Source organism: Gloeophyllum trabeum (assembly GCF_000344685.1).
Source record: "Gloeophyllum trabeum ATCC 11539 unplaced genomic scaffold GLOTRscaffold_00011, whole genome shotgun sequence".
Taxonomy (NCBI): domain Eukaryota; kingdom Fungi; phylum Basidiomycota; class Agaricomycetes; order Gloeophyllales; family Gloeophyllaceae; genus Gloeophyllum; species Gloeophyllum trabeum.
The window spans coordinates 1,229,636-1,244,226 of NW_006920420.1; the positions used below are offsets into that span (position 1 = coordinate 1,229,636).

At 52.7% G+C, this 14,591-nt stretch overlaps 6 protein-coding genes across 6 annotated transcripts; 4 read left to right on the forward strand and 2 right to left on the reverse strand.

The window, feature by feature from the left end:
• Positions 1-567: 567 nt before the first annotated feature.
• On the forward strand, positions 568-2,172 carry GLOTRDRAFT_45965 (DUF6-domain-containing protein; the record flags this gene model as incomplete). Its single annotated transcript, XM_007870012.1, has 10 exons — positions 568-813; positions 868-885; positions 935-966; positions 1,023-1,100; positions 1,157-1,308; positions 1,368-1,559; positions 1,617-1,707; positions 1,765-1,858; positions 1,909-1,974; positions 2,026-2,172. 10 exons carry the CDS (start codon positions 568-570, stop codon positions 2,170-2,172), a joined length of 1,116 nt encoding a protein of 371 aa, XP_007868203.1.
• A 739-nt stretch (positions 2,173-2,911) lies between these two features.
• Positions 2,912-4,073, forward strand: GLOTRDRAFT_140129 (oxidoreductase; the record flags this gene model as incomplete). The annotated part of the gene is made up of 4 exons (XM_007870350.1): positions 2,912-3,060; positions 3,118-3,481; positions 3,544-3,989; positions 4,048-4,073. The coding sequence occupies exons 1-4, from the start codon at positions 2,967-2,969 to the stop codon at positions 4,071-4,073; spliced, it is 930 nt and encodes a 309-aa protein (XP_007868541.1). The 5' UTR covers positions 2,912-2,966.
• A 732-nt stretch (positions 4,074-4,805) lies between these two features.
• GLOTRDRAFT_122467 (uncharacterized protein) lies at positions 4,806-5,956 on the reverse strand (the record flags this gene model as incomplete). Its single annotated transcript, XM_007870351.1, has 3 exons — positions 4,806-5,019; positions 5,053-5,130; positions 5,181-5,956. The coding sequence occupies 3 exons, from the start codon at positions 5,954-5,956 to the stop codon at positions 4,806-4,808; spliced, it is 1,068 nt and encodes a 355-aa protein (XP_007868542.1).
• Positions 5,957-6,681: 725 nt separating this feature from the next.
• Positions 6,682-7,430, forward strand: GLOTRDRAFT_95254 (uncharacterized protein; the record flags this gene model as incomplete). Its single annotated transcript, XM_007870352.1, has 4 exons — positions 6,682-6,942; positions 7,147-7,166; positions 7,338-7,352; positions 7,379-7,430. 4 exons carry the CDS (start codon positions 6,682-6,684, stop codon positions 7,428-7,430), a joined length of 348 nt encoding a protein of 115 aa, XP_007868543.1.
• Positions 7,431-8,725: 1,295 nt separating this feature from the next.
• Positions 8,726-9,045, forward strand: GLOTRDRAFT_111919 (uncharacterized protein). Its single transcript, XM_007870353.1, has one exon. It carries the CDS (start codon positions 8,777-8,779, stop codon positions 8,990-8,992), a length of 216 nt encoding a protein of 71 aa, XP_007868544.1. The 5' UTR covers positions 8,726-8,776; the 3' UTR covers positions 8,993-9,045.
• A 1,260-nt stretch (positions 9,046-10,305) lies between these two features.
• GLOTRDRAFT_111920 (uncharacterized protein) lies at positions 10,306-13,803 on the reverse strand. Its single transcript, XM_007870354.1, has 4 exons — positions 13,451-13,803; positions 13,067-13,166; positions 11,427-12,585; positions 10,306-11,373 (listed from the first exon to the last, which is right to left on the reverse strand). The coding sequence occupies exons 1-4, from the start codon at positions 13,663-13,665 to the stop codon at positions 10,982-10,984; spliced, it is 1,866 nt and encodes a 621-aa protein (XP_007868545.1). The 5' UTR covers positions 13,666-13,803; the 3' UTR covers positions 10,306-10,981.
• Positions 13,804-14,591: the final 788 nt, after the last annotated feature.

Sequence of the window (14,591 nt, forward strand, 5' to 3'; positions counted from 1 at the left end):
CATGATGTCTGCGATTTACGTTGCTGTAAGTCATATCATAGCATTCTCACCCCTTGCTCTTCATCGAATGCTAACCTTTCTATAGTTAACGAAGGAAAGCACGAAGTCAGCGGCAACGGATGAGCAGGTACGACTAGAGGATGTCGGGGACGACATGATGGAGGAGGGTTTGTTAGACGACTCGGAGGAGAGCGATCTGGCTGAGGAAGGACAAGATGCGGAACCAGCGGAGGATAACAAGCCACCCCGCTGAGATATTTGTTACCTCGGATTCTCTTCCGTTTCCTGTGCGTAAAGTCAGACAATTATTTGAGTCGCACAGGTGGTCTCTCACTCGAGGTTGAACTGTACACCGCACTATAGCCGTGGGAAACAATAGGATAAGAAGCGCCGACTTGCCGAACTCTTTATCAAGGAACTGTTGACCATGATGACTTCCAATGAGCAATATATAGCGCTGTTGTACCTAATTATGCGTCATTTCTGCCCCCCTTCTATTTCTCCTCTGCGACGTACAATCCAGCACCGTTCCTTGGGTGCTGCCGGATGGAAGGTCGCAATGTCTTTATGTCTCAACCAACGAAGCCCTACTCGTCTTCCGAGGACGTGACTCTCGTAGATGAGGAGGATGTACCTGGGGACGTGGGAGATGCTAAGATTCCCCGATGGAGACGCGCGGTATCTGGAATCAAGGACTTCGTGGATAGGAACACTGGATTGCTGCTCGTGGCTTCGTCGCAAATATTCGGAGCCCTGCAGAACGTATCTGTAAAGACTTTGAACAGCCTGGATGATCCCGTACCCACATTAGAGGTGGGGCTCTGTCTTATAGATGGAATATAATGCTGCTCACACGATCGCATGTAGCTTGTTATAGTCCGCATGGTGAGTCTATCAACAACAAGTCATTGTACACGCTGACCACGGACTGAAGTCCTTTACATGGATTTGCTGCATAATATATATGTACGCTGCTCTTGTCATCACTTGACCCATAAACACTAATGCCCATTTATGTCCAGGCACCTTAGAGGCGTGCCTGACCCGTTTCTGGGGCCCAAGGGAGTGCGAGGTCTGCTTGTTTTGCGGGGATTTTCCGGGTTAGTACGCTGACGGTTGTCGCAGCATTGAGTATACGTTCTCATGGGTCACCTAGGTTCTTCGGGCTGTTCGGGACATACTATGCCTTGAATTACTTATCGCTGTCAGACGCCACAGTTCTGACCTTCTTATCGCCCTTCACGACCGCTATTGCGGGCGCAGTCCTTCTCAAAGAGAAATTCACGCTGAAAGAAGCCCTCGCAGGCGGTGAGCAACCCAGCTCGAGTCACCCCGAATAGCTCTCTAATTGATATGTGCTGGGATAGTATGCAGCTTCATCGGAGTCGTGCTCATAGCAAGGCCGGAGTTTCTGTTCGGTGCCGAGATGGCGGCGCCAGACTCGGGGCATGTCATAGACGGCGCGCATGTCATTCAACCGTCTGCCAAAGGAACACCCGCACAGAGATTGGGAGCTGTGGGTGTCGCTCTCCTGGGGGTACTTGGGGCGACCGGTGCATGTGGGTGATCGCTTCTGAAGCAGGGTTACACCGGTTTGATCTCTCCCCTTTTGCCAGACACGTCTATACGTGCGATAGGGAAGCGTGCTCATGCGATGCATTCCATGGTCGCGTTTTCTGCATACTGCGTAGTCGCAGCCTCCATCGGGTGACTGTCATTTGACTGACAGCTTTGCGTATCCAGCTCTAATGAGGTACTTCGCAGGTTGATCGTGAAAGGAACACATATCGTAGTCCCCCGGCGTATCGAATGGCTTGGCCTTCTGCTGTTCATCGGCTTCGTGGGGTTCACAGGGCAGGTATTAACGCATACAATGTGTTTACTTAACCAGCCTCTTACACGCGACAGATTCTCATGACCAATGGGTTACAACGAGAGACCGCCGGGAGAGGCACCATGGCTGTATACACTCAGGTAAATCATTCACATCCCGTCTTCGAGCGCGGGCTGATTTGCATAATCAAGATTATCTATGCTATTGCTTTCGAGCGTATATTTTTCCACACGACACCCGCTCCGTTGTCGATTGTCGGGACAGTGATTATCATGACGTCGGCCATTTACGTCGCGGTAAGCCAGAGGTCCAGACTCATCAATCTTGTCCAAGGCTGATGATCCCCGCAGCTAACGAAGGAAAGTGCCAAGTCAGCAGCGGGAAATAATCATGTGAGACTAGAGATTATTGGGGAGAGTATGGTAGAGGAAGGTTTGTTGACTGGATCCGAGCCGAGTGACCAGGTCTATCCAAAAGAAGGAGACGAGAAATCAAAGCAAGTACGACAAAGTCTAGATTTAGAAGCAGCGGGGCAGGCCAAAATTTAGGGTTCGTTATTGATTTTATCTGTTACTGCAGGTGCACGACCGAGTATCAATGTAGTTCCCTTGAACATGTTGCATTGATGCGAGGATATTGGCTCAACCAATTTGAGCCGCAATACCGACGGTCTCGTTCCTTTACAGGTAACATAGGAAGACAGAGTTTATGTTAAGGAGGGGGTAATAAGCTGGAGTCTGGCAAATGCAACAAACGGAACTTGAGAGACGTGGTCAATGTCAGAATGTGGCTTGAGTGTGGCGGAAGTGCCACACTGAAACGTGAGAGTGGCTTTCGCACGGTCATGGTAGACTCCCATGACAGTCATCCATATTCCGCTGCGCCTAAGTACATTCGCTCGTCATGGGAATGCTGCCTGTTAATCCAGTCCAGAAATGCTGCTACCTGAATACTCAAGAGGATGATCCACAGAATCGTCGTTCAAATACCTGCTATAGGGCGCGGCGATGCGGTGGTCATTATGACGTCGAAAGAGGGAGCGGCGTAAAGGCTGATGTCAAGGGACGGATGGAGAGAGGACTATAAGACTGGTGCTGGAGTGAGCTAAGACATCCCAGTCTTATTCATAGCCATGTCGTCCGAAGATATCATCACCGCGTACAAGAACATTGCTGTGCCGTCCAAGCAGGAGCAGAATCTGCCGGGTCTGGACAAGGATATCGAACGTACGTGACCGCCATCTCATTCTTCAGGTTGCACGTCCGACTCACGCGCGCGGACAGCCGGAATCGAATATACGAAACAAGAGATCTGGGACGACGAAGGCCGACCGAGCCTGCGCGAATATGTCGGATCTGGTAAGCTGAAAGGCAAAACCGCGATCGTCACCGGGGCCGACAGCGGTATCGGGCGCTCTGCCGTCATTCTCTTCGCCCGCGAGGGTGCGCGGGGAATCACGATTGCACACTTGCCCGAGGAAAAAGAGGACGCCGAATCCGCGAAGATCGACCTCGAGAAGGAGGGCGCGAAGTGTCTGCTTGTGCCGTGCAACCTGATGGAAGAAGCGGATTGCAAGGCTGTGGTGGACGCTCACGTCAGGGTCTTTGGGACCTTGAACATCTTGGTGAACAACGCGTCGAAGCAGATGTAAGTTTCTCATGCAGCGTGTCGTAGTGATCGGAGTCTGACCATTTGGCAAAATGATCTAGCTTGACCAAGAATTTCGAGGAAATCGACCTTGAGAAGGTGAAGAGCACTTTCAACTCCAACATCCTCCAAATGTTCGCCGTCACCAAATACGCGCTCCCGCACATGAAGCGCGGTAGCAGCATCATTAATACGACCTCCGTCACCGCGTACAAAGGCTCCGCATCCCTCGTCGACTACTCCTCCACCAAGGGCGCGATCGTCACCTTCACGCGCTCGCTCGCCGTGCAGCTCGCGCCCAAGGGCATTAGGGTGAACGCGATCGCGCCGGGGCCCGTTGTCACGGCGCTGCAGGCGGCGAGCAGGGACGCGGAGGACATGGAGGGCCTCGGTGTGGGCTTGCCGTTGCATAATCGCGCGGCGCAGCCGGCGGAATTGGGTCCTGCATATGTATTCCTTGCGAGCTCGGACTCGAATGCGATGACGGGCGCAGTGCTACATATCAACAGTGAGTGGCAAATGTTTTCCGGAGATTTCTGGGTAAATGCTGATGGCGGGCGTTGTAGGCGGTCAGCATATTGGAGGTTCGTGAAAAAATGGGAAGTAATATATCGCAATGTATTCTTAGGATGAAAGCAATATAACGCGAAGGACGCATTTACTTGGAAAGGAGCCGCTTGATTCGTTCGTCGTATTTGTGGCAATCTGTAACGTTGCTGACTTGTAGCTTGCCTCCCAATGTCAGTAGCGGTGGCCCCTAGTCACGTTACGCGTACTCGTCCTTCTCCTTGGACTTACTTTCCTGCATCGCGATTCGGAGCTTTCGCAAGCAGCACTAGTAGAGTGAATAATAATCAAAAGACCTCGGATTTCCCCTTCACTGTCGATAGTGATTCTCCGCCGGACAAATTGGGCCTAACAAATTAAAAAAGTTGTAGCTCCTGCTGCTGTGCCTGAAAGTTCTCTACCCGGGGCGCTAGCTCGTCGAAACTTGGAGTAGCGTTGCGGCAACCGCTACACAAAAGCTAGACATCGGCCTCAACGATTGAGAGAAGCGGACGGTGAACCCAGCTGATATTGTGGCCTATCCTATTATCTTCCTGAGCTAACTGATCTGTTATAAGTCGTTGGTGGCGGGGTAGGAACAGTCAGAAATCCGCATTGCTAATTGGCCGACTGAAATAAAGGAAAACAGAAGGTTTGCCCGCTCGCCTCCTTTGAGTTCTCCGCACGGACAGAGCCTGCTATCCCCACTAAATGACTCTAAGCTCAGCTTCTATTCCAGTACATCTGGAGGTTCCGCACCTTCAGAGGCGCACGACAACTATGGATGTAAATCGGGCAGACTCATGGCAGAACCCGTCGGAGTAGTCGGGTCGTCGCCATACCGAAGTCCATAGCGCCTCTTGCGTAGCTGTGATCGCCGCCTGCTCGCAGATACAGTATACGTAGCATCCATTTGTCGGTATGCGAAGAGCCGGGAGGGTTTGTCGAGGCTCGCGTAGAAAACGATCTGGGAATCGAAATCACATTTAGAACTGTCAAAGACAATACATGATGACGGAACCTACCTAGAGATACCAGGCGTAGCTCTTGGGACATGCATAATTTGTTTCAGCCTAGGTAGAACTGTCCCTGAGGAAGAACGTCTGTGCGAACTCAAAGCGACCGCTTCCGCTGCGAGACCTATTACACTCACGATACACCTCCTCGGTATTCCCTGATGTCGTCAAACTTGGGGAAGCGCCTTTCCCAGAAGCTGAAGTTGATATACCAGCGGGCCTCGTCTGTCGTAAGCTCGCTGAGGATCTTCTCTTCCTCCGGCAGCAATTCTCGTTTCGGCGGAGGTGCATCCACGTCGTCGAAGTCATACCTGACTCTCCATTCGATCAGATATCCAATCAAGATATCGTGCTTCATTTTGCCTCTGCGGTGCGGGTTGTCCCAGCCTGTGGGTGGGTTCATGATAAAGTAGACCAAGCCCTCTAAAAAGGTGTTGTAGTTTGGAATTAATATGCCGGGATTGAATCTGTCGAGGGGTATTGGCAGAAGTTTAAACCGTTCACTTGACTGGAAATCCAGTCCAAAGTAGGATTGGGGTAGGAGGAGTATATGTTCAGGTGTCCACCCAAGATGAGAGTCGCCATCGTCTGGGACGTCTGAATGCTTGAGTCGGATAGCCTCCGGGAATGGCGAAGTGCCTTTGCGTGGACCATCTTTTTCCACGTAATCCCAAGCGGGTACTGTAGGAGTATAAGGCCCTTCGCGCACCACGGCGGAGGCCGACTGTAGCAGCGCGTCTGGGACTATTATCTGTTGATCAAAAAGAGACGTCGGAACACCATATGCAAAGTTCAAGACGTCTTCTCCCCAAAGGATACACGGAATGTTTCGTGAGGCCAGCTGCTTAAGTGGCTCCAGCCGTGTATATTGCGATTCCGGGGATGGCGGGTGGTGGTCCCAGTACTCGCTCATGACTAGTACTGATCGCGACGCTTGACTTTAAGCAGTGCTGCAATCAACTATGGCTGTCAATTTCTGGAGAACGCCGTAAGACTGTGAGACCGCACCGAGCTCGGTAAACGGAAATCATAGTATCTACTTGCATGCGGAGTAAGGAGCTCAGACAGGCTACCAATGGTCCACCGTGGGACTCGAAGTTTCAGAAGTGCAGTCACGTCACTCTCAAGTGAATACGTCACGTTCAGCGCCATTGTGAATTCGAAGGGGCGCACATGAGTCTGAATTATCAAGCTAAAATTCTAGCCACCGTAAAGTTCATTGCAGAGGTTGCGAAGGAGTCCGATGTTCCATACGTTGTGATTGGAGCAGCCTCGCTCAATATTCGAGAAGTTATTCGTAGACGAACCAATGTACGTACAGTAATGCATACATCATGATGTGTCGGGCCTGCGTAGCTTAGCCCTTTACAGGACGTCGACGTGCATATCGCTAGGTCTACTTCTCATGCCCTTCAGGCCGGTCTGCAAAGACGATTAGTTGCAGAGAGAGCCGAGAAAGTGATAATTTACGGAGATGAAGCTAAGAAAGCTGCGCGGACGAAATGGTCTTTCTGGAAGTCCTTCGAAGGTCTACCTCCGACCGAGAATATGAAAGTTGATATTCAAGAAAGCGCGCTCCCTCTTCTATCGGGTAGCTTTTCAGAAGTTAACGGGGCAAGGATTTCCACGGTTCCCCCAATGATCGTGTTCAAGATATGTGCTATCGCACGCCAGAACCGCAGCGCTCGTCAAGCGAGGCTCGTGAACGATGTTGCTGACCTCGAAGATGCTATAGAATACATGAAGAACGTTGGGCAGGTTGTATCTCCCGCCATCAATCACCTGTTCGCTCTCGAAGATCCTCCATTGGTGTGGAAGAATTTCTGGAGTGCTGTCGAGGGTGCTGAGGTCGATCTTGAGAGACTGGAAAATGACTTGCACCAAATTGGCATAGTAAAAGTGAGTGGTTTTTCTACTTATACGTTCCTGAACCGTGTTCGCTCATTTCACCCAATTATAAAACTAGACGAGAAGCTGAGCAATTCTTGTTGGTTGCTGCGCTCGATACGAGTACAGGACGCAATCAAGAATGCATAACAGCACATAATCCGCATTGCTTGCTGCCTACTGAAACGATCTTCACTTGTTACTTGCCCGCCTTAGGGCTGGCACGACTTTGCCTTGTGCGTAGTGACAAGAAGACTGACATGAGGGTACGAAGACTTACCGCTTGACCGCTTCGTCTTAACTCGACACGTCATTTCGATTACCACCCAGCCACGCTTTGCTTGCTGACCGTCAACTCAACTCAGATATTCATACTTGGGCGCACAGATATACCTAGCCGTTGCTAGGATGTGTCTTACGTTGTAAGTACAAAAATGACTGGCGTCAGTCGTGAGCGCCGTCGAAGTGCACCAATTTGCTCCGGCTCCTCCACAGATTGAACATGGATAAAAGGCAGAAAGCCGACTATGCCATTGAATTTGAGAGAATGCGGTATGAGGGGGGAATCCTTATAAAACTCATGGATTATTGTATTACATTACACGGGTGTGGCACTCACATCCATTAAGATAGACGCAACCCATACTCGTCTAGTATCACGTGACTATTTTTGTCACGTTCATTAGGAAAGCGTGACATTTTGGCAATGTTTCTGTATCTCCTCTTTCAGTAAAGTACTTATTGCAGTTCTGCTTCCGGGAAAAGTTTGAGACATATACTTAAAAAGGTTTGTCCGAAGAAGAATTGTATTTTAAGGCCTAGTGTGGAATAAGATACCTAAACATTGACTCCGTTTGGGTGATTTTCGCCGCGCGCGCGGAGAACGTCCAGGCGACTGGGAGGTTCGCCCGCCGAACGCGTTCGCGAACGTGTTCGGCGAATGTCTGGGCACGTGAGGGGATGCCACGCCACCTGAGCCTGGGGAATCGCCACACCGCAACTGTTATTGAGCGAGAAAGGCAATGGCGGCTATGCTTTCAATCCATAAAATACAGTTTGTTATGCACATATTATTGTACCATACCAGGGATATTGATGACGTGAATAGAGTAATTTCCATGAATTTCAAGTTGTCCATCACATTTTCAATGCAATGCCAGTAGTATTGACCATGGAAACTGTTAGGGGGAGGGCACGGAAGGGGCTTCAATGGGTTTGTGTGACCCCAATTGGACAGACAGCTTCGATTACTCACCACATTTTTTTTACAATAACCCAGCAATTTCAATCTCACAGACTGATACAATAAACTTACAAGTTAAAACCATCAGGCTATGCAGATTTTATCATAAGCAGAAGGGGTACGCGTCTGTGGCCGGTGGACAGAGCCACAGAATCGACACGCGCCCACGTGCACCGTGGTGTGGTTCTCACGTTCGCATTTGCAGTTCGCGAACGCGTTCGGCGGTGTGACCTCCCAGTGGGGTCGACTTTCTGCGCGCGCGAGACGGGCGAAACCAAAACACGTGATGTGTCACACTGTGACCATAGTAGCCGAATATGGGTTGCGTCTATCTTACGAAAAACAACATAACTCATAACTGTGGCTCGTGCCAACAGCCTTGAACGACTGCTAGGTATTATCAAGCCTAGAAGGCCTACTGAGCACAGGAGATATTCAAGCTACCCCCTCATCTCCTCATGCTGGTGTTCGACGAGTTACAAGGTCGTCGTGATACCATCTGTCTTGCCATCTGCAGCAGTCTGACCATCCATGCACACTTAACCTCCCTTGATGGAAATTACTGGACGACCGTGATTATCGGGGACTTGCGACTAGAAGAATATGGAGCTGAGCCAGGGACCGAGACTCGCCTGCAGCTTTCTGCTGAAGATGCGTATGGGACATAAATCGAGAACAGCAGATGCAGATCAGATTTCGAGCGGTTTTTCTCCATCACTTGTGCATTCGACTTCCGTCAGTACAACAACGAGTCGCCTGTCATGTGCAATCTCATCGAGAACGAACACTTCGAATTCAGTGCTGTGCGTCGTCGCTTGATCAAATCCAATGTCTCAGCTGTATGGCCCCAGTATGGGGTATGTGGATCGGAGACCGTTCAAAGTTTAGAAACGAGGAGGGAATGCAAAATGCGATGGGTGGGTCAACCGAGTGGGTGGACATCGGCCAAGCGGTTGCCGATGGTGTCATCAAGATACGAGGATAATCGAAGTAAGAGGAACGGTCGCTTGAGGAGCAGCGCCGGTACATGAGATGAAGTTGCGGAAATTTGAGGGCAATGGGGTCAACAGTGTAGATGGCGTCACCGGGACGCAATCATGGCCGAGTCCTCAAGTTCATAGAAAATCAGTATCGCACCCTCTGCAACATTTTGCTCTAGCCTGTAACGAGCAACTGTGGGAGTCCAGGATAGACAACTATTGGATGTCTGCAATCCCTGTCGCTGCGGACCGGTGATTTTGGTTATAAGCGTTTATATTCATCGACCGTCGAGATGATACAGGAGTTCTGAAGCGGCTTATCAGTGTCTTTCAGTGAAGGCCTATGCATTCGGATTTCTCGATCCGCGAACCGGAGGTCGCTGGTCGATGCCACGCTAACTCGCCCCAGCCTCTTGATGCACGCCTCCGCAAGGACTCGGATAGACGCTCTGGGGGCGGATTTACACCTGCCATCTCCGAACATACCCCAGGGATATTCAGAGCAAGATCTACATCAAGTAGAGTCCAAATTGCTGTGAGAAGATTGGGACAGCGGCTATCGATGCAGGAGCGCGCCTCGACGTCGCCGGAAGTTGAGGATTATGATCGTGGAGACGGACCCTTGTACATGTGAGGATTCGGACGTACAACAAGCGAACAACTCACGCAGGTGGAAGAGTCGCAGCCACCTATGCATGTGAATGGGACTGACGAGATTATCCTGTGCCATGATGTTCCCCCGGGCCGGCGTCAGCGATCTCTACACAGGAGGGCCACAAAGAACGGCATTGACCTCTCGGCTACAGGTCGTCCAATGGGACCGTCCTCTCGTCGCCCTGAGTGCCACTCCGCTGGATAATCTGTTCTGGCCATCCTTCACGCCGATCAATTGCTGTACCCAAGCAATATCAGCGAATCTGACATAGCGATATGTCAGGCCGGGTCCTGCGTATGTCGTGGCAAAGTCTGGGCAAGGTACGGTAGGCTCGGCCACGGTGGGTCAACCCTGCAGGAGACATGGGCTCGGGCAGGGGGAGCATATGGGCAGTCCCGACAAATGTATGAACCTGGGAATGCATGCAATTCGGAATACCGCACAAACATTGACGTGACGACTCGTAATCAACGCGATGGACACAAGCGCCGACGCATACCACTCTATCTTATTTTTTATGTCATTGACCACATCGTACAACATGTACCGTAGCAGCTATCTAAAAGCGTGTACATGTACAACAGGTCATAGCACCGGCTTTTGATAACAGTGGGTCATACCAAGTCATGAGGGGGAGGGAGCTATATACTAGTGGTGCGTAGTCGATATCGTAAGTGGAGAGAGAAGGACGTCGAGAATAGAGCAATGACGCAGAGCAAGGAAAATTACACTAATAATGATTACAGTCTGTCCAGAAAACCAAGCCAGAGACCCGCAGCGGAGTGAGATGGGAAGTGGCACTGATGCCTGGTAAAACGATATTTTGTCGGTTAGAGGGAAGGAAAAGAGACGAGCAAGCAACAAACATGGACAAGAAAACAAGGAAAGAGCAAGAGGATTATATATGCAAATACTTTTTGACGCACGCAACGACCCGCAACACATCCAGCCACTCCCCACGACCTCCCGTATATTAGTCGAGGATGTTGCAGTCTATAAGGACGAAGTTGACGGATGGTGAAGTCGAAGTCGGAAGCAGGCAAGTGACCCCGGCGGTAGAAAACCCAATTATATACCAATGTCGTACTTTTATACACATCTCCGTCGTGGAGGATCGGCTGGATCGCGATACAATGGAGGACAGCGAGAGACGGGAACAGAACGCGAGTTCGATCAGCTCGAGTAGCCTTGGTGCTGCGGCTGCGCTTGCGGCTGCATTTGGACGTTGTACACCATCATCGGCGTCGACCACTGCTGCGGCTGCTGATGCGGCTGGTGCTGCTGCGACTGCGTCGGCTGAACAGTGTATGCCGTCGCAAACGTTTGCTGTTGCGGTTGCTGCTGCTGCTGCTGCTGAGCGTATTGCGTCGTCGACGTCTGAGGCTGAGGATTCGAAGGGAACGTAGTCTGCGACTGGCGTTGCTGTTGGGCCGCGGCGTTGTTCGCATTGCGGTCACGGCTGCCGTCTCGTCGGCCGTGAGCGTTCCGTAGGCACTCGTGCTGGCCAGACGCAAGAAGAGCCAGACCAATCGCTCCATGATCGCCGGAGTGCTGGTAGTGATACCCTAATAAAGTATGGTGAGCGAAGCTCTCAGGTTTGGAATCAACCAGCACGTACTCAGTCCATTCATGTTCTTGTACCGCCTCTGGCAGTCCCCAACCCCACAAGCAAACGGCCGGAGCCTGCGTTCCGCCTCGCGCTCAATCTCCATCATCTCGCGCTCCGTCAGCGGCTCGCCCTCCGAACCCTCGCGCTCGCGTTCCTTCAGCACCGCCTGCACCTCGCCGAGCTCCTTCGCCGGCCCGAAGCTACAGGAGCCGTGCGTCATGTGGTACTTCAACCCGTTCGCCTGCTTGTACGACTTGTTGCAGTTGGGCTTCGGGCACTTGAACGGCTTCGAGAGCAAGAGCGACGACGAGGGGCGTGAGAGCGTGGTGCTTGCGCGGGCGGCAGCAGAGCTGCTTGCCTTGTTCGGGTTTAGAGACGAAGAGCCAGAGGTGGATGCTTGCGGGAAGTAGGAGTTCGGAGCGGGAGAGTTGACGCGAGAGCCATTAGGAGTCGTCACGGGAGTGCTGGAAGCAGAGAACAAGAGCGCAGGGGGCACGCAGCTCTCGGGCGATAGTGGCGTCTGCGGAGCGCTGTCGACACCTTCGCTGACCATGCCAGAAGCAGAGAACGCATCGCCATTGTACCCATTGTAGCCATTATTTAACATATCCCTCGTCGCCGGGAACGTCGAGACCGAGAGCAGCGACGAGCGAGACGACAAGACCGTGGTCGTATCGAACGCGGATATGGGCGAGGGACACGCGGAGTTCGACGTGGACGCCGGACTCGAGTACACCTGCGGGTGCGGGAACGCATGGCCGCTCGAGGCCATCGACGGGCTGGGGTAGCTCGACAGCGGCGTGGAAATCGGAGTATCAGGTGGGGAGGGCGCGCCGCTGGACGGCGCGCTCGCGTTCTCCATGTCCATCTCCATATCGTCCGGGTCGAACAGCCCGTTGTGGTAGCCCTGCGGGATCTGCAGCATCGTGCTTGCCGGCGCGGGCTGCACGACGTACTGGTTGTTGTTCATGTTATTCGCATTTTGTGCGGCGGCCTCGACGGCGGTGGTGAGGTCTACGTTCTGTGGCGGGTTATTCTGCGAGGTCTGCACTTGTAGCTGAGGTTGGGGGTGGTACGGGTCGACAACCACGACGTGGCATTCCTCAAAGTGCTCTAGCAGCGCGTGCAGGTCGGTCAGGTTGAGCCCGCAACACGTATAATTACGGCACTGTATACGAGAACGGGATCAGTAAGCATGTAAACCCGGGTAACATACATGGGAAGAGCTGCATGGATGTGAAACGTGCTTCTTGGATACGCCGGGCTATATCCGTCTGCTGGAAGACAGCTTCGAATGCCACGTGCGCGCCGTGGGGAAGGAGAACCTACTGCCGGACGCGGTATCCCGAGCAGCGTAAGAAGCCCACGGCATACTCCATTGAGCGTACGTGTCGGCATCCTGGCAGCTCCCGGGAACACGCTGGCCGCAATACCCCCACTCCTGTCCATCTCCGTGCGCGCAGCCAGTACGGGTGTCATGAGGGCGCGGTCCCACCATGCCCACCCCTCCCTACGCGTATACCCGGACCCGCCAACAGCGAGTCATCCTTTCCCCAGCCGCAGCGGGTATACGCATACCCCATGATGCGTCTGCCACGGAACATATCCAAAAGCACCAGCCCAGCGGTGCACATGAAATGTTGACTCACCAGTTCATCCTCTCTATCCTGGATGGTGAAGGCATTCAATATCGATCCGCGATCGCTCTCTACTGAGGAAGAAACTTTGCCGAATTTGAAATCGGTAGGGCTGCGAGTGAAGAGTCAGTCAATATCGAAATGAGTCGCATGTGCAGCGATGGAATGGCAAAGCAGTGTTGGCCGCAGCCAACGCTCACAAGTGGAGTGGATATATGCGCCACATAAGCTTCGGCCAGTGCGCGTATGCGCCATGAACATAACTGGGGATGCCACACATGACCGCCCCTGCCATCTGAGCATACTTTCGCACTCGGTGTGGTCTTAAAACATGCATCTTCCACCGTACCATCTATGCCACCCAACAGCCGCCGCATGATCAGGATAAATACTCACTCTAGTGGCCCTAATAACTGTCCTGGTGATACGCCAGGGTAGAATCTGCTTCCAAACGACCCCGAGCGGAACGATAGCGGCGAGCCTATGAGATGTCGGGTGTATGAAGCAGGGTTAAACGAGCCGCTGGTGCCAGTAAAGGAGCCAGAGGTCATGGAAACGTCTCGGTCATGATGAGAAGGGAGAGCGATGGGTTGGGTTACAGTGGTCGTCATGAGAGGCGGCGCCGATGAGGACGTCGTCGGGGTCGTGGTCGTCGTGGGGAGCGTCGGGAAAGGACTGATGGGTGATGGATCTAAGGCGGAATCTGTACAAGCGTCGGGACTCGCAGCGCAAGGTTATATACGAGAGATGGGAGGAAACCGAACGACCCCTTCGCTTATTAGTGTTTGCCGGGTCGGAGCAGAGACCCCGCGCCTGATTGGCTCCCTGGCGGCGCTTCCCTCGCTTACTTCATCCCCCCCACTCGGCCCGATCACCACGCCAAAGCCGGACAAACAGCGCCAAACAGCCTGCCCGATTGCGCCGTACGTAAACTGCCATCCCCTGCCTTGGTTCCTCCATCCGCTCCCTTTTGCCGCCCTCAGCGGCCGACCCCGAGCGGCGCCAACTTGAGACTGCCAGGATGAACGTTCCGAGCCCGAGCACGGCCTGCAACTGCAGTGCTTGCGCACAGCCTTGTTGTACACCTTGCATGAGGATCGTACGACCTGATCGCACATCGTATGGGACTTTGACTTTGATTACTTCTAGACCTTGAGCTATATCCGTCACTTGCGAATGCGAATCTCGACTGGGAGTCGTCGCTGCTCTGCGGTACCGGTGACATGCACCGCCTCGCTGCTCCAGACGCGCTGCGCGGCCACGAAGCTTTCTACGTACCGACTCTTCTTTCATCTGGGTCATCAGTCAGCCAACGCGAATTACTTGACTTGACATTGGTCATGTTATGTCGAGCACTACCGCAAAGTAAGAACACCGTCGCCGGCCTTGATGCACCCTCGCGTTTACGTGCCGTCTGCACCTTCCATGCGCCTTCGGCCACGCTGCACAGCTCCTGTTGTACTTCGCGCGCCCGCGCCTTCTCTTGTCTCGCACGCCCAGCTATGAATCCGACTTGCACCGTCTCTAGCATTCAGTA

What these genes read in the sequence shown, in the direction of transcription:
- GLOTRDRAFT_111920 (XM_007870354.1), bottom strand. Translation starts at nt 13,665, where the DNA reads ATGACGACCACTGTAACCCAACCCATCGCTCTCCCTTCTCATCATGAC. An exon ending in CAGTTATTAGGGCCACTAGA is followed by an intron (nt 13,167 to 13,450) that starts GTGAGTATTTAT and finishes CTTCACTCGCAG; the next exon opens with CCCTACCGATTTCAAATTCG. An exon ending in AGGATAGAGAGGATGAACTG is followed by an intron (nt 12,586 to 13,066) that starts GTGAGTCAACAT and finishes TCTCGTATACAG; the next exon opens with TGCCGTAATTATACGTGTTG.
- GLOTRDRAFT_111919 (XM_007870353.1), top strand. Translation starts at nt 8,777, where the DNA reads ATGGAGCTGAGCCAGGGACCGAGACTCGCCTGCAGCTTTCTGCTGAAG.